At 39.1% G+C, this 27577-nt stretch overlaps 5 protein-coding genes and 1 long non-coding RNA gene across 9 annotated transcripts; 1 reads left to right on the top strand and 5 right to left on the bottom strand.

The window, feature by feature from the left end:
* Window positions 1-1270: 1270 nt before the first annotated feature.
* LOC112187077 lies at window positions 1271-5871 on the bottom strand. Its single transcript, XM_024325716.2, has 10 exons — window positions 5101-5871; window positions 4852-4913; window positions 4520-4652; window positions 4087-4354; window positions 3715-3819; window positions 3399-3527; window positions 3210-3259; window positions 2988-3085; window positions 2507-2791; window positions 1271-1998 (listed from the first exon to the last, which is right to left on the bottom strand). Exons 2-10 carry the CDS (start codon window positions 4897-4899, stop codon window positions 1498-1500), a joined length of 1617 nt encoding a protein of 538 aa, XP_024181484.1. The 5' UTR covers window positions 4900-4913; window positions 5101-5871; the 3' UTR covers window positions 1271-1497.
* Window positions 5872-6014: 143 nt separating this feature from the next.
* LOC112187074 (probable glycosyltransferase At3g07620) lies at window positions 6015-9539 on the bottom strand. 2 transcript variants are annotated; one of them, XM_024325714.2, is made up of 5 exons: window positions 9413-9539; window positions 7937-8866; window positions 7712-7842; window positions 7231-7579; window positions 6015-6950 (listed from the first exon to the last, which is right to left on the bottom strand). In XM_024325714.2, the coding sequence occupies exons 2-5, from the start codon at window positions 8840-8842 to the stop codon at window positions 6282-6284; spliced, it is 2055 nt and encodes a 684-aa protein (XP_024181482.1). In that variant the 5' UTR covers window positions 8843-8866; window positions 9413-9539; the 3' UTR covers window positions 6015-6281. The 2 variants fall into 2 exon arrangements, with proteins under 2 accessions (XP_024181482.1, XP_040370677.1); XM_040514743.1 differs by lacking the exon at window positions 9413-9539 and having other exon boundaries at window positions 7937-8881.
* Window positions 9540-9874: 335 nt separating this feature from the next.
* Window positions 9875-12957, bottom strand: LOC112187075 (probable glycosyltransferase At3g07620). Its single transcript, XM_024325715.2, has 5 exons — window positions 12765-12957; window positions 11860-12632; window positions 11650-11780; window positions 11004-11343; window positions 9875-10570 (listed from the first exon to the last, which is right to left on the bottom strand). Exons 2-5 carry the CDS (start codon window positions 12607-12609, stop codon window positions 9905-9907), a joined length of 1887 nt encoding a protein of 628 aa, XP_024181483.1. The 5' UTR covers window positions 12610-12632; window positions 12765-12957; the 3' UTR covers window positions 9875-9904.
* Window positions 12958-13008: 51 nt separating this feature from the next.
* LOC112187073 (CRS2-associated factor 1, chloroplastic) lies at window positions 13009-16260 on the top strand. Its single transcript, XM_024325711.2, has 5 exons — window positions 13009-13989; window positions 14100-14227; window positions 14434-14659; window positions 14768-14895; window positions 14994-16260. Exons 1-5 carry the CDS (start codon window positions 13158-13160, stop codon window positions 16158-16160), a joined length of 2481 nt encoding a protein of 826 aa, XP_024181479.1. The 5' UTR covers window positions 13009-13157; the 3' UTR covers window positions 16161-16260.
* A 729-nt stretch (window positions 16261-16989) lies between these two features.
* On the bottom strand, window positions 16990-19687 carry LOC112187078 (sugar transport protein 14). Its single transcript, XM_024325717.2, has 4 exons — window positions 19442-19687; window positions 18488-18810; window positions 17760-18389; window positions 16990-17676 (listed from the first exon to the last, which is right to left on the bottom strand). Exons 1-4 carry the CDS (start codon window positions 19581-19583, stop codon window positions 17224-17226), a joined length of 1548 nt encoding a protein of 515 aa, XP_024181485.1. The 5' UTR covers window positions 19584-19687; the 3' UTR covers window positions 16990-17223.
* Window positions 19688-21492: 1805 nt separating this feature from the next.
* LOC112188949 lies at window positions 21493-23611 on the bottom strand. 3 transcript variants are annotated; one of them, XR_002931638.2, is made up of 5 exons: window positions 23354-23611; window positions 23085-23264; window positions 22533-22975; window positions 22313-22371; window positions 21493-21866 (listed from the first exon to the last, which is right to left on the bottom strand). It is a non-coding gene; the product is annotated as an uncharacterized LOC112188949 (long non-coding RNA). The 3 variants fall into 3 exon arrangements; XR_002931636.2 differs by having other exon boundaries at window positions 21493-22371; window positions 23354-23610; XR_002931637.2 differs by lacking the exon at window positions 22313-22371 and having other exon boundaries at window positions 23354-23610.
* Window positions 23612-27577: the final 3966 nt, after the last annotated feature.

The following is a 27577-nucleotide window of genomic DNA, read 5'->3' as shown; positions in this document are numbered from 1 at the left end:
TGACCTAGTTTTATATTTTATTTTTTAGTTACTATAATATTTCCTTGTTTTGGGAATCTTAGGTTTGTATTACTCTCTAATTTTGTTAGGGAACTACGCATTTTCGTGCCTCTCGCAAATCCTCTTGAGTAGTTACGACGGAGGATTCTCGAGACAAGGGCGTGGAAAGCTGTTGGTTCCCGGGTCTCCTTGCCTAGTACTTGACTTTGCGTCTTTTACTACTTGCTTCTTAATTCTCTCTAGTTGTACACCAATTGAGGTCTCTAGGCGACTAGGTTTACTTTTCAAAAGAGAGGTTTTGTAGTGAGGATTTGATCTCCTATATGTAGGCTCAATAAGTGAGCGCATTTGTTAACAGTGATGGTCACATGTCCTGTGCCTGGCAGCTTATACCATGTATGATTTTGGTGTAAGCCAGCATTCGATGTACGTGCCTTCTGGCCATGGATATTTGAATGAAATTATCTCATTTTCTAAAAAAAAAAAAAAAAAAAATTATGACCTTATTTTCAAAAAATAAAAATAAAAATAAAGGAAACTTTGTGATCTTATATTTCATGAAAATGAAAACTGATATTTTCAAGAGAAAAACTAATAAAGCGTCAAGAAACTAGAAAGTTAGGTTTGTGTTTCTTTTTTTGTCAAAAAAGAAGTTTGTGTATGTTTATATTTTCGAGAAACTTAAAACAAAATAATGTTGCAAAGCCATTTGGAGCCCATAAAACTTAATGGGTCATCATTAACATAAGTAAGGCTGTAAAGGATATGTGATCGAATTGAAGAGCACGTTTGAGGAGTTGTGCAGAGAGCAGAACCCAACCTGGATTTGATCCATTGATATGTGGAGCCAGCTGATCATTTTTCTTTTTTCTTTTTTGAATTTAACCATAATAAATATGAATATTCTCATTGCTCTCTATAAATATACTGGTCTATCTCCTTCACATGCAGTTCATGTGTCACCCATGCTTGAAAGAGTTAATGGATTCTCGATCTTGGTTTTAGAATTGGCCTGCAAGCTCTACAGTTTATGTCATTTGATTCATATAATATTGAGTTGTGGTTTTGTAAAACCAACACCGTGAAACTCATAGGTTTAAATTTCGTTGGCATAAGTAGATAGTTGGAGTGAGGATAATTAAGAAGAAGAAACATATCATTTGAATCATCTTACGACTAGTACATTACACTTACGGTACTATCAACAGCTTCTGATTTTTGGTTTCTTATTTTTTGTCTCTCTTTATATTTACTTTGTTCCACATAATGAACATATGGTTTGGGCTGTTGCAACTTGCAACAAGTAGTTGTGCCACCGTTATAACAATATGTAATGCTAAGAAGATGGACTGTACGTGTTCCTCACAGTAGAATAATTCAAGTTCAAATTTTTACATAGCACGATTTCGCTGCCATTGATTCAACAGCAAATGAATTAAAGCAAAGTAAAAAGGAAATGGTAAAGCAAACGATTTTCTGGCTTTAACTAGGCATTGATCAGTTCAAAGCTTTTCCCTTTCCGAGCTCCACAAGCAGAGTTAAAATAGACTCACACATTTCAGAGGCATCGGCCTCACTAGCATTCTTTTTCCTCGAAGAATAAACCATCCATGCATGGTCAAGCTTTCGATCTGGCTTGACTACAACTGAACCTGGAACTTCAGCATCTCGGCATGTCACTAATCCATCACTCTTCTCCCCATACCTGAGTTGTAGGTGGAGTGCACACACAGCCATTGCCGCAGATAAAGGAATCACTACAGGCATCTGCCGACTTGCTTGAACAATGTTGTCCGATTCTTCATTGCCAAATTTTGGAAGGGGAAGCCATGGAAGTTCAGCATGAGCTATATGAGTCATTGTGGCAAGGACACCAGGGGCAATGCTAGCCTCAGAATGGAAGGAAATTAGAGGAATTTGCTCTGCAGGAAGCTTGTACTTCATGATGAACTCCTTCCTTTTGTCATATGTAAGATCCTCCAGTGCCCGTATGTCACCCTACAATACATATATGAAATGTGTTACTGGTTATATTCTGTCCACCCGTTTCCTAACTATAATTAACACAAAAGAAACAAGAGTAGCACATATACTTCAAATGTTTGAGGACTGAAGCCAGCCAACTTTACCCTAACTGAATGTACAAACTGCAGAAGGGCAAACTAGGTGTTGATTGCTTATACTGAATCTGTAAAGCAGGGTATAGGCTATTGAAAATGAAACCTATAAGAAGCGTAGGCAGTGGCTTGAGAAACAATTAACACAAAGTACCAAAATTTCCTTTCTTAAGCCCTTGTGAGGCTGATATGGAGGAGTTTCATGATCTCTGAAAACCCATTATAAGCATAACTACACATAGGAGTTCCAGACGTAGATAGCTTCACCGATGATGGTCTCTAGACACACAACTTGTAATTTCTACGTGCTAGGTTCATGCACAAAGAAATCAATTACCTCATGACCTTGCTTAGTAAATGGTTAAATGCATAGTAAAAGGTAACCCTACCTTGATTAGCTTGCATATCAAAAACTCCATTATCCTGCGGGTTTCTTTGTCAGCAACCTGGCCTTCACGAAGAATATCAGAAGCTAAAGGAGTGCCACCATATGGACACTGTACCAGTGCTAAACCAGCAACTTTGTCTTTCAAATCATTCCAGTAGATTGACAATGCAGCTGCAGCATCAACACCACCCTTGCTGTGCCCTAGCAGCATCACACGCTTTCCAGATCCCCAGTAAAGCTCCTCGATATATTGCTTCAGCTCCCACGCATTGTGCTCAACAGATACCTTTGCACAAGAGAAAGGAAAGCAAAAAAAGAAAATATTTTCAGTTTTTCACAAGGTCCATCCATGTAGAAGAAAATATAATTGAGAAGGTGAATATGCAATCATTAGTGATCTTAAAAACATTCAGTAATTAGTCAATACTTAACCATACCAAGGTCAATCTCATTTTACAATGAATACTGTAATCATTCATTACCTCGCTGTGAATTTTCGCAATATGGCATGCTAGACCCATCTTTGAAAAGAATCTCTTAGTTCCAACAAAATACAATGAACTGTGATTGCTAAAGAGTCCTGAAATATCAAAGTTAATTCCTGTAACTATAGGCACCCACACTAAATGTAGATTGAACAAATGGGAAGAACAAAGTCACAACTCACAAGTGGGAAAAAGAAAGAAAAGGAAATCTTCTTATACCCGGAATTAGTAGATAAACAAATGAGTTGGGCAGTTCGTGCTTTCCCTTCCTAAAGTAAAATGGATGACATAAGTACAATATATAAACATATCAATCCACTAGCAAGCTGGATACCGGATAAGACTAAACAGAGAAGACTATAATATATAACAAGATCAAACACATTTCATTAACAAATCTTCTACTACCTTATTCCGGCAAGCAATTCCAAGAATCTTTCTGTACCATCATTTACAGAAGGCATGCTAGGAATGCCCTGCAACCATCCAATATCATCAGATGAACCTCGCAATGTTCTCTGTACACGAGATGCGATGCTACAAATGTAAAAAGGAACCTTTAAACTCTATTAATACCTAAAACAATGAAGAAAGATATGTAAAGGTAACAAATTAGATACACCAAGTATATCGAAATCCAGCGTGAAATATAAACAAAAAGAAGCCATTCATAGACTCTATGGCATATGAATCCATCAGTTGATAACAAAAATCTACTTAATACCTACGAACTCGCAGATGAGCACTTCTAGCATATAAGAAAGAACTTCTCCAACTAGACATTGCCAACCTCCAAGCAAACTGTAAACCATACAATGGCAGCATCAACCTACATCAAGTGGAAGCAACAAGAAGTTAACAATGACAATAACTAGAATAAGACTTAAGAAATGCAAAGAACTACAGTTAGTCATTCGTGATGGTAGACACTAGTACTTAAAAAGGGAAGGAGGTGCAATCAGTTCCCTTGAAAGTAGATGGATCATGATGTTTTCTCATAAAAACTAGGTCAATTGCCGGACTTCAATTTCTACTGCATTAGAGAAAATTTTAAACATTAATATTTGCATAAACCTATTGGATAGAGTGGTATTACCCTTTACAAATGAATGGAAAAGCCACATGACTGGAGTTGGTTTCTACAATCTCAGATCTCATATCTACAAGGAATTCATCCCTAGAGCCTGAGACTCTTCTTTCACAGATTTCATGGTCCCGATCAGAAATATAAGGTTTTGAAGACGATGAAGAACCTTCAGAAAATGATTTACAAATTCCATGTCTCAATGATTTTAAATGCTGTCGGGCAGAAAAGTTCACCAAATCCTCCAAGTATCTATCAGCTTCTCTGAGGGCAAGATCCTCTGCAATAACATCAGACATGATTGAATGAGAATAATGTGGAAAAGTGTCCCACTGAACTGAACTAGCTTGGACATTACAGACAGTTGTAAAAAGATACAAAACACTTGAATATCAGAGGCATTGTGTGACATGACATAGATAAATCAGTAAATGAGAAAGCTCACCTACAAATTGAATACATCGATGACCAATATAACGGGCCAATATCAATAGACGGTCAAAAATGTCATCCATTGATGAGAAGAACCCCAGACTATCAATGACTAGATTCGTGTTCATCATGGTATCATTATAGGCCTGATACAAGGACATACATTAGATCTTCACAAGTTCTGAATGAAACTAAGATATATGTGTCTGAAATCCTAATCCGTAGATGCATAACAATCAGCTCATGAATATTAAGCTGCTGCTGAACTTGGATATAAACATGATAATGTTCAAGCATGGCATCAATAATGCACAATCTCAAATAGGAAAGACTAAGAGTACTCACTGTTAAAGGCATTTCAGATATTTCATTTTCAATATATACATCACCCATTAATTCTTCGAATCCTGAATTATGCAGCAAACAAAACAATCAAGGCTGATATTAGACGAGTGCAGAACAACTCAAAAAGAATGAAACTTTGACAGAATTAGAACAGAACCATGAACACCCAGATGAGTAAGTAAATCATATGAATGCAACCCGTCATCATTGAAACAAAATGTAACCATTATATCAGACAGAGCAACTTACAAATGAAACAGCGACAAATCTGCTGGATCCCAGAAACAGGTTTTTGTACAGAAGGCAATTCAATTTATAGAGGGAAGAAGAAGGTTTAGATTTTCAAAGTTGAAAGCTCTGAAAAAGTGTGAGCTATAAACGAATGAGAGAGAGCTAGAGAGAGAGAGAGAGAGAGAGAGAGAGGTTGGTGCATGTTCTGGGAACAGCGCGCACCAACCGAATGAAAAGTGGTCAATGGAATGAAATGGTGCAATCAATCCATGATCGTTATCCAATTTCGGCTTTAGAAAAAGAGCTCTGACCCATACCACAAGTTTCATTCTTTTCAAGCTTTAACAGATTTTAAAAGGTTTTAACTGACACCAACTGTGAAAACCAGATTTTGAACCAACAAGACTGGGGTGTACCATTATAAACTATATTAAAACTCCAGATTCGGAACATGAGTTGTGACTAATCTAACGACTCTCGATTTCGGAGGTTTTTTAATGCATTCGAGTAACTTAGGAGGCAAGATTACGGGCTTCTGGAGTCTGTTAAAAACAGTCAGCGAGGATTGCAGGGTGGGGGGCCCACGCGATTAGACGTCTATGTCACTGCAGTTAGGAACCAAGGTGTGGAAGCAGCACGAATTAACACGTGGCGTGTTGGAAGTCCAATTAGTCGAATAAAGGGGTTTAGCCCCGGAGGGACAATTTTTATCGTTCTTGATGGAAGCCTGCAAGGAAATCCAATCAACTGTTACTTTTGTCCGACCACAAGTTTAACAGTGCTCTGTAGTGTTGAAATTTTGATTTGATACTATTACACTAGTTCAATGTAATCGAGCAAAATCTAAAGCACTATTATAGAACCCCCCCAACTTCATCGGTGGCACAGTAAGGGAATAGGGGTTCTATGAACAATACACCAAAGATTTCAAATTCACACAATGTACTCGATCCGAGTGTCATTTTTGTACAAAACTATGATTCGGGTGCCGTTTTTAGTCTAACACTGATTGATTAGAAGTACTACAATTTACAAGGTGAAAATATAGCAGTTACAGTTATTTTCGTAGGCTAGCTAGCACACAACTTAAAACCACTTCATAGGGAAGGAGGAGAAGAGAGAGAGAGAAAAAAAAGGCCTCATTTCCACCTATGCTGCTCTTGATGTTTCACAATGCACATGTCGAAACTTCGGCAACCTTACTTGGGTTTGATCTGAAAAACTCTATTGTACCAAATTGAATGAAGTGTCATGTGGAAGAGATCATACTTGAGGGGTTTAGGATGCCACAGAAAATGTTTCTGAGCTTTCTTGACTGCTAGTTGCATCTGAAGGTACCTCTCATCCGGTATGGAAAGTAGTATGTCTTTCAAGTTTGGAATGTCTTTCTCTGCAAGGATTAAAGAGAAAGCCCCCCAATTCAATACCTCGAAAAATGGCGGCACAAAGTTGTCGGATATGATCACCGGAATGCACTCATAGAATATTGCTTCAACCACCCGGGGACTGTTGACCTCATAACCTTTGGGGCAGATACAGTATTTGCTGCTCTTCATATGCTCAATGTAGTTCATTTTGCTTGCAACTCCAGGAGGCATTGGACCAAAGATTTCCATGTCTGGGACCTTGTCCTTCCAGTACTTCAGCAATATTGGACGGAGATAGCCATGCATATTTCCAGCATAGAAGGCAAGAACCTGCCTCTCGGAAGCAGGTTTGCCTCCAAGATCTCTAAGAGGATTTCTTGCGGAACGAACATATGTTTCTGGAAGAGAGACATCCCTTCCTATTTTAAAGCCTTGAGTAACATCAGCATTGCAGAGGGCTTTGATGCAACGTTCCATATGGTGCCTAGTTTCATATGGAGCCTACAAAAGTCAATCTATCATGTTAAAAGTACATAAATGCACACTTATGTAGGAAGAAAATACGTTCGTTCCGAGATGAACAGAGCACAGTTGTATAGAGAAAACATATGATTCTGATAATGGTGCTACGGCGCGCACCAATTTGAACAGATTCATTTGGCATTAAGACATTAATCTCTCAGCCATTTGTGGAATCTCATTCTAGTATCTTATCATATTTATATCTATATTATTCATCCAGGCCAAAGCAAGAAAGTGGAAAGATGCATAGAGAGCATACCCAGTCATGGCAGGCAACAAGAAAATGATCTGCTCCACCAGTTCTGTTCCAGTAAGGATACTTTGCTGCAATTGTTTCAGAATACGCTTTCAAATATTGGCGTAGGTTTGTCCGGTTGTGAGAGTTGCGAACATACAAAGTGAACTCTAGCATCCTTGAACTGAATGGCATATAAAACAGATGAGCCTTTCGTGGATCCTTCACAACAAAACGCTTATGTCCCTCCATCAGTTTCATGAACCATCCTTCAGAAGCATATAACCCCTTTAGTATTGGTTGATGAAAGATGGGTTTGTTTCCCTCCTTGTAGATATAGACTTTCAATGTGCGTTCCATAAGTTCATAACTCCTGAGAATGCAGCAAAATGTCAGTAAAAAGAGTTTCTTGTAACCGAGAAAAGGCATCAGTTTCTTCAAAGTGGAAAACAAAACTTCAATTTTGGGTAGAACTTACTGAAACCGTACTTCTAATTCCACTTACCTTTTAAACATTGAAACATTGCGGAAGAGAGGGGCATAAAGTTCTCGATCATTTTTGACCATGGGAGGATGCTGGATCTGTGACTTCACAGCTAGAATATCCTGGTCACGCACAGAGGACCACCGTGGTCTCTGCAATCAAATACAAGATTAGGATCCCCTACATAAACTTCAGCATTGAGAGTACGATTAGATTAGCAACAGCAAAAGTTTGCTATATTTATACCAATGCACGTGGCTTAGCATGGTGCCGCACCAGTGTAAGGTTCATCTCATGTATTGATGTTATTGATTTTGGTGGCATGTTGCACTTCATCATCTTCTTCCCAGGACTTGTCATTGTCAAAGAACCATTTTTTATAGTCACAACATCACTTTCCAGGGAAGCAGAACCAACAGAAGAGCTTGCATTGAACACCAAGTGACTTACATTGGTCCGGTTTATGAATGAAGCTGTTGCGGGTAAAATGAGTTGAGAGGATGGAAATATAGTTTTGACGCCCTCAGAATTCTTTGCTGCCTCAGTTGTATTTTCTTCCAGAGTATTCTCTGTAGAAACTTCATCTTTTGATAACACAGTTGGCTCCGGGAAGTCATCGCTAGCTTCATCGGCCTTAACTAGATTAGAACCATTTTCTTCATTGCTAATGCTGACCATGGCTAGACTTGCAACAATATCTACACCATTCCCAGATGAAGAATTTTTATCTACATTTCCATCTACAGCATGTTCAAAAGCATTATCTATCCCTTTCTCTTCCAATACTGAATCAATTTCCTTAAATCCTTCCTCTTCATTTGGTTCACTTTCATGCACAATTTCTCCTCCAAGACTAGAGTTATCAGCATACCTCTCCACCCCACCAAATCTAGGAGCATCGATCAAATCCGAAGAATTAACTGTAAGAGGATTGCGAACCATCACAGACTTGGCAGAAGAATGGATTGCGAGGGAGCTACCTGTGACATGATCCAGAACCTGACTTTGAGGCAATAGAGACCGGAGAGCATTTTCATAGGGAAGCAACAGCCACTGAAACAATAAATAAGTAACAGCTACTACCCCAAGAACTAAAAGCCGCCTCCGGGTTTCTATATGCAATAGCTTCAGAAATTGAAAAGAGCAGTCCATACCGGGCACTAATCCTTGCAATCCCTATAATGCAGAAACTACCAAATCATCTTAGGAATATATAACTTGTTTCCCAAGCCCAGCATAAGATCCTGGAACAATAAAATTACAGAGTCACGAAAATAGGTGGGTATTATATACAATCATAGGCATTTTAAACAACCCAGAATCACATTCGGAACAACGAATACAGAAGCATTAGTATTGGAACTAGTAGACATGTAAATGAACAGAACTTTAGTGGCATCCCATTAGATACTGAAATGTGTCCGGAATTGAACTTATAGTGAAAACAGAAACAAAGAGAGTTCAAAGAATTAGCATTTCCTGATCAGAAACAACTGCAGACAACACAAATTGAAAGCTGGCTTATCAGAGCCTTTCATTCTTTGATAGTTTCCCTAATCTTACTACTAATCTGCTTATTTTGATATCTATGAACACAAAAAAAATGTCTCTGATGATACCTATCTATATATGAATTTATACGATCAGAGCTGCTTAATCTACAGTGTAAAACACTCAAAAGCTTTAGCTAGAAGGAATTACCATGAAAGATTAAGAACTGACCTGAGGCTGATCTTCCTTGGTTGTTCTTTTAAGCGAAACAGAACCCAGAAAAGAAGAAGAGTGAGTTGAGCTCAGTTCAGCTCAAGGCCTGCAAAGTGACAAAGAACACAAGTTTCCGTTTGGCTTTGAAAAATGGAATTAAGTACGTTTTAATGAGCGCCATTATTGATAGGGAAAAGCATTCATTATTTTCGGCTGACATTATTTGTTTTTGTTAGGGCTCGGTGCCTTTGCAAGTTGCCACCATAGGGATGCTTCCAGCTTTACGGTCTTTACCTATTATAGTATTCACTGAGGAGGACTAACCCCTACGCTTTTGCCATTAGTCCTTACTCCAATTACATGACTGCCACTGATTGTGCACTGCTGACCGACATTTTGGACAACAGGATCATCTATACTTTTAAACTCGAAATTACATTAACCACCAAATTTAACCCATCATACATACAAATTTACAGACAAATTGAGCTGACCAGAAAACCCAAAACTCTATTTCTTTATCTGAAGAATTCTATTGTACCAAACTGAATGAAGTATCATATGAAACAAGTCATACTTGACAGGTTTCTTGTGCCAAAAGAAATGCTGTTGCACCATCTTTACTTCCGATTTCATCATCAGGTACTTCTCATCCGGGATAGAAAGCAGAATGTTTCTCAAGTAAGGGATATCCTTTTCTTGTATAAAAACCGAAAATGCCTCCCAGTTGAATACCTCGAAGAAAGGAGGCACATAGTTATCTGATATGATGACTGGCACACACTCATGGAATATGGCCTCAACTATTCGAGGCGTATGTACCTCATAACCCCTGGCACAGATGCAGTACTTGCTGCTCTTCATATATTCTCTGTAAAGTCTTTTGCTTTCAATATCTCGTGGCATCGGGCCAAAGATTTTCATGTCTGGCTCTTTGTTTTCCCAGTAGTGTAGGAGAATCGGTCGGAGATAGCCGTGCATGCCCCCGGCAAAGAAGGCCAAAATAGATCTTTCTGAAGCAGGTTTTCCTCCAAGATCTGCCAGAGGATCCTCCACGGAACGTATATATGTAACAGGTAGACTGGTGTCCTTGCCAATTTTGAAGTCTCTAGCAACATTGGCATTGCAAAGAGATCTGATACAAGTCCCCATGTTCTTGCTTGTGATCTTGGGGGCCTGAATTTCCATAGTAGAAGCTGTATTAGATTAAGGCTTAAGAGTAGGGGATATTATAATGAAAGAGTATGTCACACTTCAAAAAAAAATTTTAGTTTCCATTATCCCTCCCCTTGAAAAGGCAACAGAGAAGCTTTCTCAGTCGGGGATTGTATGAACCTCTATGATCATTACAACTAAAACTAACCCAACAGAACTCTACTTGGTCAATCGTCTACCTAGTTGTAAAGCATAATTAGGAAGCACAGATGATGGACCAAGAGTTGGTCTGCACTAATGCATGACGCCTCAGGTGCTGAGTAGTGAGTTATAGCCTTATAGGGCCTCATCTTTCTGACAAGACTAAAGACTTGTGCAATATTATCACAAGATTCAAGCTTTGGTGATTTTAGAACTACAAAATGGAAATTAGATTGATGAATCAGCAACTTACCCAGTCATGGCAAGCAACAAGAAAATGATCTGCTCCTCCTGTTCTGTTCCAAAATGGATACTTTTTTGCAATTACTCCAACATAGCGCTTCAAATACTTTTCTAGACCCTGCTTACCAGTGCCATTAAGTTTCAACCTCAACATATGCGAATCAAAGGGTAAATAGAACAAATGAGCTTTTCTGGGGTCCCTCACAGAAAATCTTTTATTTCCCTCGATTAGTTTCATAAACCATCCTTCTGAGGCATAAATCCCCCGCATCAAAGGCTGATGGAATATGGGCTTTTCACCTTCCGTATAAACATAAACTTTGAGCTTCTGCTCCATCAAGTCATAACTCCTGCAATAGAATATGTATAAATGCTATAGATTACTTGATCCCCTACATTTCAAACTGAGACAAACAAGCATATATTCAAAATCACAATTCTATATCTATATAGTGGGTGCTCATGCAATGCCCAAAAATCACGAAGAAAATCGTTAAATATTAATATGAAGCTTCAATGATGAGCAGATGAAAGTACCAAAATCAAAACCACAGAGATAGTTTAAGCAATTGACAGGCCAGCAGGAAAATGCAAAACAGTTCATAAATGCTTACACCTTGCGGATAGTTCAACTTATTGAAACAAAACAAGCTTACCTTATAAATATGGAAAGATTTCGGAAAATAGATGCACTGAGCCCGGGATTGTCCCTTATGATAGGAGCATTCTCAAGCTCCAGTTTTACAGATTGAAGTTCACGATCACGTGTGGAATACCGCCGTGGGTTCTACTGCCAATAAAAGTACAGTGAGAATTCAGAAAACTCATTCCTTGTTGCTCAAATTGGAACCTCAAATTTAACATACCATAGAACTAGAAGAAATGGGGGTTCGAAGCAATAACAAATTCATCTGGGATATTGATGTTGGTCGTGGATTCCACTTCCTTAGTGTTGAAATACTAGTCATTGACGAATTATCATGCAAGGTGACTGAAACAGATTGCAATGGCTCAGTCTTCTTATCCTCCACTTGAATATCAGTAGTTTGTTCGAAGTTACCCTTTGAAACTGCATTTATGTTTCCCGGACTATTTCTGGCGGCTCCTTGAGATACAACCAACACAATCCCAGCTTCGTTTTGAAATTCACTCGCTGAGCTTGTTTTAGAGTCATTGTCTAACTTGTAACTCTCACCTATTCTACTGTCCCTCGGTACAGAATCATGTCTAAAATCTATTGTCTTTTCCGCACTAGATATATCATCTTCACTTGTATTGATTCCCACCGGAAAACTCTTCTCAACAGTTACATTACTTGCATCTTTCTCCAACTCAAACTCCTCCAACTCTAAACCACCAGTATTATTAACCACTATCCCCACTACACCAACAACATCAAACTTCCCAGACTCCAAATCATTTGAACCAGTAACATTACCCAACAATGTGACCACTGAAGCTGAACCAGTATCAGCAGGTGAAAAGTAAAATCTTTTACCATAAGGAAGCTCAAAACATTGATTCACAACTACAATAACAACCGCCACACCGATTATCAACACCAGTCTCCGGATTTCAAAGTTGCATAGTCTCTGGGTTAGAGCAGCAACACCCATTCTTGTATGTACAATTCAAACAGCTGAAAAAAAAAATGAAAAAAAAATCAAGACTTTACATCATTATTCCCCATTACATCTTAACCCATTTGCCAGACAAGGAATTTAACTTAGCCAAATAAGAAAATCAAATGAAGAAGTACTAGAGAGAGTACCTTGAAATGGGTTTTGGGTGAGCCCAGAAGAGACCTCTTTAGGCTTTGGTCAACTTTGGGTTCTGCTCTTATCAATCTTACACACTCAAGCAATGGAAGTAGAAGCAGACTGGACTGAGAAATACCCCTAATGTTGCTCAGTATTACATTTCAACCATTCACATGTAGTGGGGTCCAAACGACGTCGTCTCCTGGGGCATCCCTTAGCTTCTTCTAGCTTCGCGCTTGGCCGTTGAGGCTTAAACCTCTCTATCTGAGAATTTCCCAGCAAAAACCTCAAACTTGGAATCTCAACTATCAAAGCGGCGTCGTTTCAAGCATGATTATAGTGTTGTTCTAAAGCTCCAAGCTTTAAGTTCTGGGCGCTACAATTTTGGAGTACCCAACAGCGAAATGGCGCTAAATTTGCCGACTTCGTGCCCCATTTTCGCGCCACCGGTGAACCCGAACCCGGCCCACAACCCACTCCAGACCCGCCCGCCCACGGAGGTCCGATTCGCGAGGTGGAACAACGCCAACGCCGAGAAATTCAACCAGCGCCGCCGCGCCCAGCAAGAAATCGAGGACGACGTCCGCCGCGAGCGCCGCTTCGACTCCGCCACCAGAATCGCCACCGTCGCCGCCGCCGACTCCTCCACCTCCTCCGACGCCGAACCAACATTCAAATCCATAGGCACGCCTTCGTCTCCCTCAAGCCCTTCAATTCCCGGCAGAAAATCCAAGTACTCCAAGAACCCTAGCCCTAGCTCGCACCCGGCGTTTCGGCGAGTCATCAGACCCACGAAGCTCTCGAGTATCGCCAGAGAGAAGCCGGAAATCGACCGGAAAGCTAACATCTCCGTCGGCGACGACGGGCTTTCGTACGTCATCGACGGCGCGCCGTTTGAGTTCAAGTACAGCTACACCGAGACCCCGAAGCAGAAGCCCATTAAGCTCCGGGAGCCGCCCTACGCGCCGTTCGGCCCCACCACGATGGGCCGGCCGTGGACGGGTCGGGCCCCATTGCCTCCGAGCAAGAAGAAACTGAAGGAGTTCGATTCGTTCCAGCTACCGCCGCCGCATAAGAAAGGGGTTAAGCCGGTGCAGTCGCCGGGTCCGTATTTACCCGGGTCGGGTCCCAAGTATGTCAAGTCCAGGGAGGAGATATTGGGTGAGCCGTTGACCGATCAGGAAGTCAAAGACTTGGTTAATAGCTGTGTTAAGACCAGAAGGCAACTCAATATGGGTATATACTTGTTTTCCTTTCCACTCTAGGAATTGTGAGATTTTGGATCGAGTAGTTCAAATGCAGAGTTACGAGTTTTACTAGAGTCGAAAATTGACTGTTGTTTGTAGGTAGAGATGGATTGACACACAACATGCTGGATAATATTCATGCTCATTGGAAGCGGCGGAGAGTGTGCAAGATAAAATGTAAAGGGGTGTGTACAGTCGACATGGAAAATGTGTGCCAGCAATTAGAGGTTAGTTAGCTCTTCTGAATTTATATTTCGTGTTTAGTTAAAGATACGGCGTTTTAGGAATAGGTTGTGAAGATATGGCATGAGTTCACAGTAGTCTGTGTCATCATCTTTTTATAATTTTACTATCTATGCATTTCAGTTGTTTCTAGGTTGTTTTGGTTTTTGTTGCTTCAAGTTCCTTATTGTTGGAGCATATAATGTGACAGGAAAGAACTGGAGGGAAAATCATTTATAGAAGAGGTGGGGTGATTTTTCTTTTCCGGGGGAGAAACTACAACTATAAAACTCGGCCGCGGTTTCCTCTCATGCTTTGGAGACCTATCACTCCTGTGTATCCTAGATTGATTCAGAGGGCTCCTGAGGGACTAACAGTTGAAGAAGCAACTGAAATGCGCAAGAAGGGGAGGAATCTGATACCAATACGCAAGCTAGGTACAACAATTATGCCTAATTTTGTTAGACCTAATGTTTGGAATGAGGATAAGAATGTTTCAATTTTGTCTGTTCGGAAACTGATAATGACCAGTTTGTTTTTGACAGGAAAAAATGGAGTATACTCTGACCTGGTAGACAATGTCAGAGAGGCCTTTGAAGAGTGTGAACTAGTGCGAATAGATTGTCAAGGGATGAATGGGAGTGACTACCGTAAAATAGGTGCTAAACTAAAGGTCTGCTAATTTAGTTTCAGTTGCTTTAGGTCATGAATCTTATCATGATTTTCATAATGAAGCATGTAAAGCAAATTTTTGTAACTCTTTAAATGCAGGATCTTGTCCCTTGTGTGCTAATTTCCTTTGAACGCGAGAACATTCTTGTGTGGAGAGGACAGGAATGGAAGTCTTCTTTCCTAAATCCGGAGAGTAATCTTAAGGAAGTCAAAGAATCTGATGTTGATGATTCATCTTCTATTGCACCTTCCTTGGAAGGTGAAGAAGCATTGACGTTATGTGCTTTTACAGCTTCAGTCAATGATGAAAATCCTCAAATGATCGACACTAGTATCACCTCTTCAAGTTCTGAAGTTGTGGGTGCTGAGGGAACTGAGGATCCATCCCCTTCACCATATATTGAGCCATGTGCCACAATTGATACAGTTTCCACTGTGGGAGGCACTTATGAAACTGTAACCATCTCGGACATCAAAGGCTTTAGAAATGATGAAGCAGAATTGGAGATGAAGGCCTATAGCAGTTCAACCATACCACAGGATACCAGGGATGCTCATGATGAGGCAGAAACGATTTCCATCTCAGACATCAAGGGCTTTAGAAATAATGAAGCAGAATTGGAAATGAAGGCCTATATCAGTTCCTGCGGCAATGCTGATGATGAGACCAAAACAATTTCCAGTACATCTGGAACTGAAAACATATTGGATAGTACGTGCCATACTGATGAAGCATCAGCAACTACATCAGTGGGGACCGGGACCATGCCAGTGACTGTTGAAAGCACTGAAACGAAGTTGGTTGCCCCTGGTAGTAATGAGACTCCACAAGATGCTTGTATAGACTCGCAAAATCTCAATGAGCAAGCAAGGTTGAGTGCAGCCTGTAAAGAGAAGGTGCTATCACTCTTGAACGAAGCTGTTGGGAGTGGGAGTGCACTTATTTTAGACGATTCGTCGTTGGATGCTGACATCATATATCAGAGGGCAGTTGCTCTCGCCAATTCTGCTCCACCTGGGCCAGTGTTTAAGCATCGACCTAGGAGAGTTGCAGCTCAAATGAGTAAGAAGCTAGTAGTAAGAAAACAGAAGCAAGAAGCCACTGAGTTGGAAGTGAAAGAGATAACAGTTTATGCGAAGAAGGGAAGTGAGAAGAAGGATTCCAAAGTTCACAGAACAAAAACAAGAGATTTTGGTGAACCTCTAGATAGCATTGTACCACAGGGAAGCCTGAGAGTTGATGAACTTGCTAAGCTATTAGCATGATATGCATCTTAGCACTCTGTCGATGTATTTTTGCATATGCAATGGTGTATAGAATTTTTGGTGATGCATTCTACCTCATAATCTTACATGCCTTCGCTTATTTCGCCTCCGTTTCACATTTCAATTGCCGCTAAGAAGCCTGTTGGTCCTCAACTTCACAACAATTTCATTTGATGCAAACATGTTGAGTGAGTGAGTATTCTTTAGGTACGTACACTGGTCCTTGGAATTCAAAATGCTATTCCTTTGGTGTTTTAATTCTTTTTCTTCTTTCTTTTGCTCGATTGGGAAGAATACTAATGTTAACACAGATAGCCAGGTGTCACGTCATTGATCCCAATTAGGCAAAGCATTCTTCTAAAGACGAAATGGGATAAGAGGGTAATATCAGAACACATCCATTTGGATATCGTCCATTAGGATAAGGATATCCAAGTTTTCCTTTGGTCTTTTAATTCTTTTTCTTCTTTCTTTTGCTTGATTGGGAAGAATACTAATGTAACACAGATAGCTAGGTGTCACGTCATTGATCCCAATTAGCAAAGCATTCTTCTAAAGACGAAATGGGATAAGAGGGTAATATCAGAACACATCCATTTGGATACCGTCCATTAGGATAAGGATATCCAAGTTTTTAAGGAAAGGATTTGACTAATTCGGTTTAACACCAAATCTGTTCCCAACTTCTTATCCTATATTAACCAACTCTTACGGAAAGTCAAGGTGTTCATAACCAAGGACAAAGTTCTGTTTTACAAAATTCATTTAGGAATTTTTTTTTATGACAATGCATTTAGGAATTGATTTCTCAAATATTGTCTACTTCAAATAAAAAAAATAAAATATTCACTATTAAAAATAGTCAGATACTCAGATGTGATATAAAATTGACCCCAAGGCTTAATAGGAGGTGAGGTGGATTAAGTCACGCACTGGTATTCACACATGACATATTCCACATCTGTTGAAACTAATTCTTGATTATTTATAAAACTAAAACTGAATTCAGAAATCAACTGTGACCAAGAAATCTGCACTGCACAATGTCTTTGTGCTAGAGATTCTAAACTACTGCTCCTGACTTCCCACTGGGTTCAACTTGCTCCCCATCTCCTACTATTCCTTTCCAATACCAGTGTTTCTGAAAGAGAAGATATATTTCTTCTATCGGGACCTGCTTTGTTTCTGGCAGGAGGAAGAAAATGAAGCTACTCATGATGACTATCAAGCCTGCAAACAACAGAAAAATCCCGTATCGAAGATGGCATAGCGAAGCGAGGAAGCACTGTGCTATCAAAGCTGTGAAGAGGAGGTTGACACACACTACAATACTCTGTCCTGCTGATCTTGTTTCCAAGGGGAATAGCTCACTTGGAACTAGCCATCCCAGAGGACCCCAAGACCTTCCATAAGCCAAAACAAATACGCAAAGCACAATCACAAGGAAGATTCCAATTCCTTTTGGAAGGACTTCTCCTTGTCCAAACTTCAGTGCTAGAGTAATCGCCAAAGCAACCTGCAGTATATTGAACAATCTAGTGAGTATATATGTAGTACAAATTAGGGAAGAAAAATGAGCTTGATTAGAACCGAGTTTACCAAGCAGCATATCATTTCGGTGCCAGCTTCTAAGAAGAAGGCTCTTCTGCCAAACTTATCGACCCAACGCATTGAAATAAGTGCTGCAATAACAAGCGCTCCGCTGGTAAAGATAGATGAGTACAGAGATGCCCCTGAGCCAAAACCCAAGCTCTGAAATATGACGGGGGCATAGAAGAGGATAGAGTTCATGCCAGTGAGCTGTTGGAATGCCGGGATTCCCAATGCCCCAATCACCAACTGGGGACGATTTTTTCGTGTAAGTAGATTCCTGAACGGGTGCTTAATGGCTCGAGCTGCATTGCTGGCATCAACCAGGTCAGCAAACTCTGCATCAACTTTTGTTGTACCTCTCACTTTCTCCAGTATCCTTCTTCCTTCTTCTAATCTGCCTTGTTCTACAAGACTGTTTGGGGTCTCAGGAAGAAAGAGACCCCCAACAAACATAAGAATTGCCGGCACTGCAGCTAAACCAAGCGACAGTCTCCAACCCCATGGATGAATCTTTTCAGTAAAGTAATTGATCAAGTTGGCTATCAAAATCCCCAAGCAGGTGGTCAGCTGGAAAAGTTGGTTAATTGCACCTCGAATTTTTGCAGGAGCCATTTCTGAGAGGTACAACGGAACTGCCTGGATTATACATAGATCAACAAAGAAAAGCTGTCAGTGAATTCATCAGAAATATGGTGTCAACTCTTTTTTGGTGAAATGCATTAGTTTAGGCTCACTTGATTTCCGAATCCAATGCCAACACCAAGAAATATTCGTCCCAAGATCAACATTAATATGTTTTTAGCAGAAGCGTTGAGGACCGCTCCTAAGAAGAAGCTGATTGATCCAACAATGATGCTGGCTTTCCTGCCTTTGCTTCGGGTAACATAGGAAGCTCCAAATGTTGAAATCAGGCCAGCAAAGTACAAAGAGGATGTGAAGAGTGTCAGGATCTGGTTATCGTATTTACAGTAATCTGTCTCATTGAGGTGTAATTGTTTCCTTCTATAGATTTTAGGGAAGAATTCCTTCAAGAAATCATCCATGGAAGTCACTCCACCTGAAATTTAGCATACCGAGTGAAATTACTGTAGTGATTTTGAAATCAAATGTAACTTTTCAACTGTAATGGACAGATGGTATACATTGATTGCTTATCCAAATTTAGAGGAAGTTTTATTTCTGTGGCTTTTACCTCTTTTGTGGACAAGTAAATCACAAAACAGATATGATCAAATGTTAGGTAAGGCAGCACATCACTGATGATATGTTTTTGGAAAATGATAATAATGAAATTCAAAAGAAAAAGGAAAGAAAACGTTTCCCATTAATTTCTCTGAACAAATGCAGAATCATTAAAGATTTTACCTTAAAAGCATCAAATTTTGTATGGAAACAAAGAAAACTTCCTTTTTCTCTACATATTTCCATGAACACATTTCTTCAACCTCTCAATGTTCTGTTTAATCTAAGAGGCAATGGCAATGGCAAGAATGAACATATATCATATTGGTTTTGAACTTAAAAGGCTAATGAAAAAAGAGAAAACCTCAGTCTGACAAACATGGTCACAAGATTTGCTGATATCATTGAATTAAAGATGCCCAGAACACAGTGTATGAAACACAAAAAAGGAGAATCTGATCAATCTTTGATGCCACAAATTGTAAAGCAATGAAATGAAGACTGACCTGAAACACCAAGATCATAGCCAAAGAGAGAGCCTCCAAGAGCTGCAATAATGCAAGTAAAGATGAAATACCAAGTAATTCTATGCTCATAGTGTTGAGCCCTCTCATGTACAACTTCTGCTCCTCCAAACCCTCCTGCCATTCTCTCCTCTTCACTCTCTTTCTCTCTCTAAAATCTCCCTCTCTCTCTAATATCAGAACTTAAACTTACAGAAGGGAATGAGGAGGTATGGAAGAATACAAAGTATGGAGCAACTTATAAAGAGCTGATTGGTCAACCCAATGATGTCAGACCCAAGAAAAACAGCTCAGTATTTTATAAACAGTTGTTTTTTCATAGATGAGAATAACAAATCAACAATAAAGTCCTTACTTATCTGTATCGTTTATCTTTTTCTATTTCTACACAAAAACCAAAAACAAGTTGAAAATTAAGAGAAGGACATGCATGGACTAGCTCTATCTTAATAAAATAAATAGTATAATTGGTCTTGAATATTATTTTACAAAGAATCTTCAAAGTATTCAACTCTAGTGGATGTCGTTTTTCCTCCAGCCAAATCACATGGAGTCATGAACCTGATCACACTCTCTGTGACTGTTGACCCAAAGCCCTTGTAACGTTGAAACTTGCAAGTACAAGTGTAATTGGTCATACAAAAAAATACAAATGTAATTGTCCTTTAAAAAAAATTAAGGTCATTTTTTTCCAAAGTAAATTAGGTAAGATAAATGATGAAATATAAATTAAAAATAAAACAAAAAGGTAAAAGTGTATCCAAAATACATCTTATTATCCATGATCTACATCATTTAAGATGTGAGAAGATTTGCTTAACTAAATGAATATCAGACAATTATCTAATATCTAATTTGAATATGGATAAGGAGATGATGAACCAATTTCGAAAAAGAAGAACAGAGAGGAGATGATGAATATGATCAGAACTCTTATGAATGTTCAATATGACCAAAACTCCTAACTTTGTTTGAATCTTTATCAACTATATATGAATCAAGACTGATACTCAGTTTATCTAATCATCCCTCAAATAATGTAAAATCAGATATCAAAAGCTAATGTGTATTTTATAGATACTAGCCTTCCTGCACGCGCGATGCACGTGCGGAAGGGCCGCGCGCTCGCGCGTGCGTATTGTCCTTCCTCTTTTGCTACGCATATTTGAAATATTATTCATGAGTGCAATATTATTTATGTGTTTTATATTAGCTAACTCTTACCCCATACAGATATTATAAAATATTGTATATGTCTTTAGGAATCCATCAACAAAAAACATAAATGGTTGGAACAAATATGCCTTGAGCAATCCATTGTACAAAAATATGCGCTGGTATATACAAATATATATAATTTTAATGGTTGGAACCCAATATACGTTTGATCACTCAACTATTACATTGTCAATCACTTAAGTCACTCAAAGAGTATTTTTTATAATGAAAAAAATTAACAAAGTGACTTAAGTGATTGACAATGTAATAGTTGAGTGACCAAAGTGATATATTTGAAACTTTAGTGACCAAAGTGTCGAATGAGTCATAGTTGAGTGACCATTTGTGGAATTCTCCCGGTCAGACAATTGATGTGAGCGGGCTTCTTTATTTTGGGTAGCGGTGGAGTTAAAATAAAATGTATACTCAAAATGGTAAAGACTTCTAATGTGCTTAATTTACTTGCCTTGCCTTCTTTATGAGTATATTTTTCTTTTTTGGTCTCATTGTTCCTGTCATTTCAGCACTTATTTTTTTTCTCTTAAAATGTGATCAAATTAAGATAGTCTTCTTATGTAAGTTTTGGTAGACTTCAGTCATACTGCTGTTGATCTAATGAATTCAACTTCTATTTCAAAAAAAAAAAAAATCAAGATAGTCTTGTTTATGCCTTTTCATGTTGTTAGTGATTTCTTACCTTTTACTATGTTTTTCTTCCGATAATTTCTTACTTTCTACTTTTGTCTGTTATTAACTCTCCTTTTTTTTTCTTTTTCCTGTACTGCATGCTGATCTTCGTTTTTGTTTTTGTCGAACAAAAAATCACAGTATCATTAATTCTAACGGACATTGAGAGAACAAAACAGTACTCTTGACCGGTGATTTAGCTCTCCACCATTGTGTTCAAACCTCTTGCATGGTAACTCTCTAAAAGAAGTAAAAAGAATACATCCTCATAGATAACCTTACTTAGAAGGACTACACTTGCTAGTAAATTAAACCTAGTAGGCTTCATGCCTAACACATCGAACAACATTGGAAGTCGATTACTATTGGATTGTCAGTCTCTAAGCTTCTCAAAGTGTCAGCACACTACTTGACTCTCAGAGAAAAGCTTTGTTGGATTCCTGAACCTCCAATTTATTCCATTTAATCTGTCTTCCAGCACTCGATTGGCTGCAACAAACAACTGAAAGCAAAGAAGTAACAAAGACAATATAAATTAATCAATTGTCATCAAATCATAGTTTGAAACTTACAACACCTAAACAATAGATCAAAACTTACAAAACCTTATTATTCAATTCCAGACCATCATTTGATTATATGTTTGCCCTATTCTTAAATTGGCTGAATAACATGTAAACAATAGAACTGATCTTATGCATGCAACTACAAAATAAGTTAGAGAAAAAAGAGTTATGGCTAGAGTAAAATGGTTGCGTCACTAATAGCTAAGGGCAATCGTTTGATCTACACTCAGGCTTGAGCAGGTTGAATTTCTTTATGCAGAATTGTTGTGACAAAAAGGTAAAAAAGAAAATGAAAAATTGATGAGGAATTGCCTACTTGAACAACTATTACAGAGCAGCTAAACAAATAGGAATTGGTATTCAGTGAATGTCAAATCCTCACAATGAACCAAATTGCAGTCCCATGTTCATGTAGTCAGCCTCCTTAAATTTAAGTCTTACCTACAGATTAATTAAACTATTTAGAACAGAATTGCAAAAATGAATTGAAGAAAAACTCAATTCGACCAACCGCATGATGACAGGAAAAGGAAAATAAAATTGATGCAATTGGGAAACCAAATTAAGTTAGATGGAGAAGAAAAATGGAGTATAAAAGTTACCTGGAACCAAAGAATTTAGTCATCTTGATCTTCATGTAACCTGAAAAGGTGCAAAGAAAACATCTGGAAAAAAATTTCTATGAACAATTATGCCTTATTGGCTTAATTAATACTGACAATTGAACAATAATACTTTTTAACTCATTAGCTGTAAAATCAAACAAAGTCCTTGTGGCCACAATATACAGATAACAGAGAACACCAAGAGAAGACAGTAAACAAATGTGTAGCATCCGACTGATTTCACTCGCAAATCTGGTGAACACTCTATTACTGGAGATGAATTAAAGTAATGTCACAACACTCAGAGCATAGCAAAATTCCTTCGTTTCTATTAAGCAAATCACAACATAACAGAGACCAAAACAACAATCAAGCAAAATCTCGAGTTCTGACCCACAAATGATTTAATGGGCCCATTTACGATTCTTCAAATCAATTTCCTGCAAAAAAAAAAAAACAAAATTGACCGTTGAAGATTTTATAACAATGATCAAACTTCAAATAAACTTCTGAGGAAGAAAAAATCTAGAAAATTCACATGAATTGTACCTGGTTAGGATCAGCAGGATAAGTACACATTTCATACTTAGCATTAACATTCGCAATTCTCAGAACCTTCTCCCCTTCGTTCCTCCTAATCGCCACAATAGTATATATCCTGCCGTATCGCCATCGGCAACACCGAGAATCCGTCATAGTCTGTATGCTCTCCAATAAAATTCACTCTCCCTGCCGCCACCGCCGTCCGATCACAAAATCAAAACCAATTCAATCACATAGAACCAAACCACAAAGAGATAGAGAGATAGATAACAAACCTGGAGAGCGAGCGCAGACTTGAGGAAGGTGCCCGAAGACCTTGTGAAACTTGGTCTTGAGGTGGTGTAAACGGAGCTGGGCCTCCTCGAGTTGCGAGGGATCGTCGTAGACTTCGTCGATAGCGAAGTGGATTCGGATCGGTAGTTCTTCGTGGCTCATCATTTGAGCCATCCATAACCAACTCTCACAAATGAAAACTGCAAAACAGTTTTGGTTTTAGTGGGAGACCCTTAACGAGTTAACGGTTTGTGTAATCCTCGCCGTCTGTATAATCCTCACAGCAGCTTGTACCATTACTCTTTTACCCTTCTTTTATTTAATTGATTAGCAGTGGACTTATATAAAGAGAGGGGTATTTACAGTGTTTTTGAAAATTTAACCATAAGCCTTATTGGCTTAATTAATACTGATGTTAAAACGTTCCATGACACTCGTTAAACGAAATGCATGATTATTCAGCTAATAACAAGATCATAGGTTAAATCCCAATATATTCTTGGTGGCCAGGGGGGAGGAAGCGTTCTGACAAGATCCCCCGAGCACGGATTAGTCTCTGGGCCTAGGAAGCCTTTGAGGACACCGTGTGATTGACAAATCAAAAAAAAGATCATAGATTGTTTTTTTTTTTTTTTTGAAACAAAGCAGCAACTAAGAACTACATTAATTGCACACGTAGTTACTTTAGAGCAAAGTAACTAATTGATGGAGAGTTTAGGAATTGGAATAGGCCAAAATGGGAGGACAAACGTAACGTTGACATAGAAATCCATCATGTCTAAGGGATGTTCCGCAAAAGACTCCAACTTTCTTGCACCAAGTTTTGCATGACAATACCAAGACATTGGACATTTATATGCAAGATGTTCTCATTATTTGAGTGGAAACCTAGCACGATTTAATTTGGCGACCAAATGATCTTAGCAAGTGAAGAATATATCGTCGTAATCGCTGATTTTGTATATCAAACTCCACGAGTGAATTAGGTGGAGGTGACTGTAGCACATTATCTTGAATAGCCAATAAGAGTAACCCAAACTCAAACCCACCCCCCACTCCCCACAAAAAAAAAAAAAAAGAGAGAGGATCATATCTTACGCCACCATGTCTTGTTCAATTTACCTCCTCCAACTCTTGGTCATCTAGTCTACTCTACTCCCAAATCCGCACGCCTGCCTACCAGATCACAACCTTATTATTTTGCTGGCCTGCAGACGATCTTGCCATACTTCTAGAGTCACAAAATCAGAATTAGGATTGTAAATATATAAATCACCATCAAAATTAAAATGAAATCGTATGACAGCGGCCCCTCACAGACATAACCACAAGCAGTATTCGAAACCCATTCAAAAGAGCAATGTACGAGAAATCAAATCATACATAAATGATAGAAGCCTCGAACGTTTGGAAAATGCTATGAGGTGTTCAAAAATGGTTGAAGTAGTTGAATGGGAGGATCACTATGACTACAGCCCTTGGTAAATTTACCAAAGACGAAAATGATTTATTTGATATTATGGATGACTGGTTACGGAGGGACCGTTTCGTTTTTGTAGGTTGGTCTGACCTATTACTCTTTCCTTGTGCCTATTTCACTTTAGGGGGTTGTGTTTGGCTCCAAAACCAGTTGGCTTGCAAACTGTCTCTTTTGAGCGTGTGTGCGCAGGCGTGCCAGCACCGTGGGGTGCAGTCGTCGGGGGAGTCCCTTGACCTGACTTCTTCTTCAAGCGTTTGTGGACAAGGAGAGCACCAACCTCACCACAAGGTTCTTCTCTAGCCTTCCGAGAAAGGACTTCTTGCCTTACGGATAAGGACTTTGGTTGTGATCTCTTCGCGTCACTGGGAAGGACTTCTTGCCATATTGATACTCAACGTTGAAGGCTGAGCAGAGCAATCACTGGGAAGTTTGGTGAAAGCACGGGTTTTGCTAAAGCGTGACTTTAGCTTCGCTGGGTTGCGAGGGCGTTACCCTTGCTTCGCTGGTTGTATCGGTGGCAGTAGCACTAACAGTCGGCTCACGAGGAGACTAGGACTGGAAGCACGGTCGCCGGTTAATCTGGTGATGCTGACAGTCGGCTCTTGGAGAGACTAGGACTGGCGCGCGGTCACCGGGTTTCAACGAGGTTGAAGGTTTGCTCCGAGGAGGCTTTGTAATCGCTGGGATTGATTGATTCGAGAGAGGTCCTTCTTCTGTCCTTGAACCCTAGTATTTATACCTAGGGCTTTGACTGTTCCTTGCTATAGAAGGATTATTGATTGAAGTTTCCTATTCAATCTCTGCTACTTGATTCCAATAAGGTTTCGTTTTCCTTATGGATTACGGAATGGGAGAAGCTGTAACCCAAACCCAAGCAGGCTTATTTTTGGGCCGCAGGTATCGGCCCGCTGTGCTAAATCCACTAAAGGATCTTGTCAAAATTAGTTTTGGGCTCAAACAGGTTGGTTCACAGGAATGGATCCAACTCGAAAGTAAATGGAGTCTTTGTCCAAATTTCTACCCGACCAATGCAACTTTCCATTCCAAGCCCTGCCTAATTTTTCTTGGTCTTCCTGGCTAAAGCTTAGTTCTAACTAAAGAAAACGATGTGATCGTCAGTACAGTTGCCTACACCTTATACACACCATGCTAATACTCGATCCACAATTCTAGGGATCATTATGGTAATACAACTCAAACTCTCAATTTAGGATATCAGAATAGCTACAATCCTATTCTAGGATATTACAATTACTCCATTTCTAATTACACGGGATTCTTTCCCTCAATACTCCCCCTTTCGTCCGAAACCAGGTGGGAGTTGCATGTAGACATCTTCATAGAGATCACCATTCAGGAAAGCATTGTTGACATCTAATTGATGCAGATGCACCTCGTAGAGCTGCAAGTCTTAACAGAACGCGAACTGTAGTTAGCTTAGCAACTGGTGCGAATGTTTCTTTGTAATCAACACCCTCAACTTGACTAAACCTTTTAGCGACGAGTCATGCCTTATATCTCTCAACCGTGCCATCAGGATTGTACTTTATTTTGTACACCCATTTACACCCAATGGATTTCTTGTGAGCAGGGAGAGGTACCAAACTCCATGTTCGATTTTCTGTAAGGGCGTTTATCTCATTCTGCATGGCCTCTCGCCATTTTGGCTCTTGAACAGCCTGTGAAAAAGAATTAGGTTCTCGCTGCATAGTAAGCTTGACAATGAAGGCTTTGTGAGCAGGGGAAAGCTTATCATTAGCAAGGACAGTGGAGAGAGAATGAATGTACCTGAGGAAGGAATCTCAACCTCGTTCGAAGAAGACGACGGGATAGTATGTGAGGGAAGAGCCGCCTCAATATGAAAGTCCTGCAACTTGGTTGAAGGCTTGGTGGGACGAGAAGATCGTCATGGAGGTGGTGGTGAGGAATGTAAATGTGGGGCTTGTGTACTGTCTGGTGGTAGAGATGTGGACATATTTTGGGGAATAGGATCTGGTAATGTATCAATGACATGATCTTGTGTAGAAGATGTGGCCGAGTGACTCAAGTCAGCGGAAGATAAGGAGTTTTGATGAGGATTAGGTGAGAGATTTGGGGTGATAATATCAAGGATTAATTTCAGTTTACCCCCCTGAGGTTTGAGGGTGTCATCATTTCACCCCCTCTACTTTCAATTTTGAATTTTTACCCCCTAAACTTTCCAATTTCAATCAGCCGTGTCCAATTTCTACTATTCCGTCCAAATTGGACGTTAAGTTTGACCCTTGAGGGCTAAAATGGTCATTTCAACATAAAAAAAAATAAAATTTCTTTCTGTTTTATTTTTTATTTTTTTTATTTTGTCTTCAACCTATACACCACAAGTTATAATAGGTTTATAAAAATAAAAAAATACTCTAGGTGGTTGAAAGCCGCTCGCTGGTCTACGATATTTGTGATATATCTCCGATAAAGTGAAGAATTTTAGGATATATCCCCAATAAAGTGAAGAAATATTTGTAAAAAATAATTTTACACTTTATCTGTAAATAAATATATGTATATCCCCAATAAAGTGAAGAAATATCTGTGTAAAATCATTTTTGGTCTACTATATTTGTGATATATCTCCAATAAATTGAATAATTTTAGGATATATCCCCAATAAAGTGAAGAAATATATGTAAAAAATGATTTTATACTTTATCTGTAAATATCTGTATATCCCCAATAAAGTGCAGAAATATCTGTGTAAAATCATTTTTTA

This window comes from Rosa chinensis, chromosome 2 (assembly GCF_002994745.2).
Source record: "Rosa chinensis cultivar Old Blush chromosome 2, RchiOBHm-V2, whole genome shotgun sequence".
Taxonomy (NCBI): domain Eukaryota; kingdom Viridiplantae; phylum Streptophyta; class Magnoliopsida; order Rosales; family Rosaceae; genus Rosa; species Rosa chinensis.
This window is presented reverse-complemented; position numbering and strand designations above follow the sequence as displayed.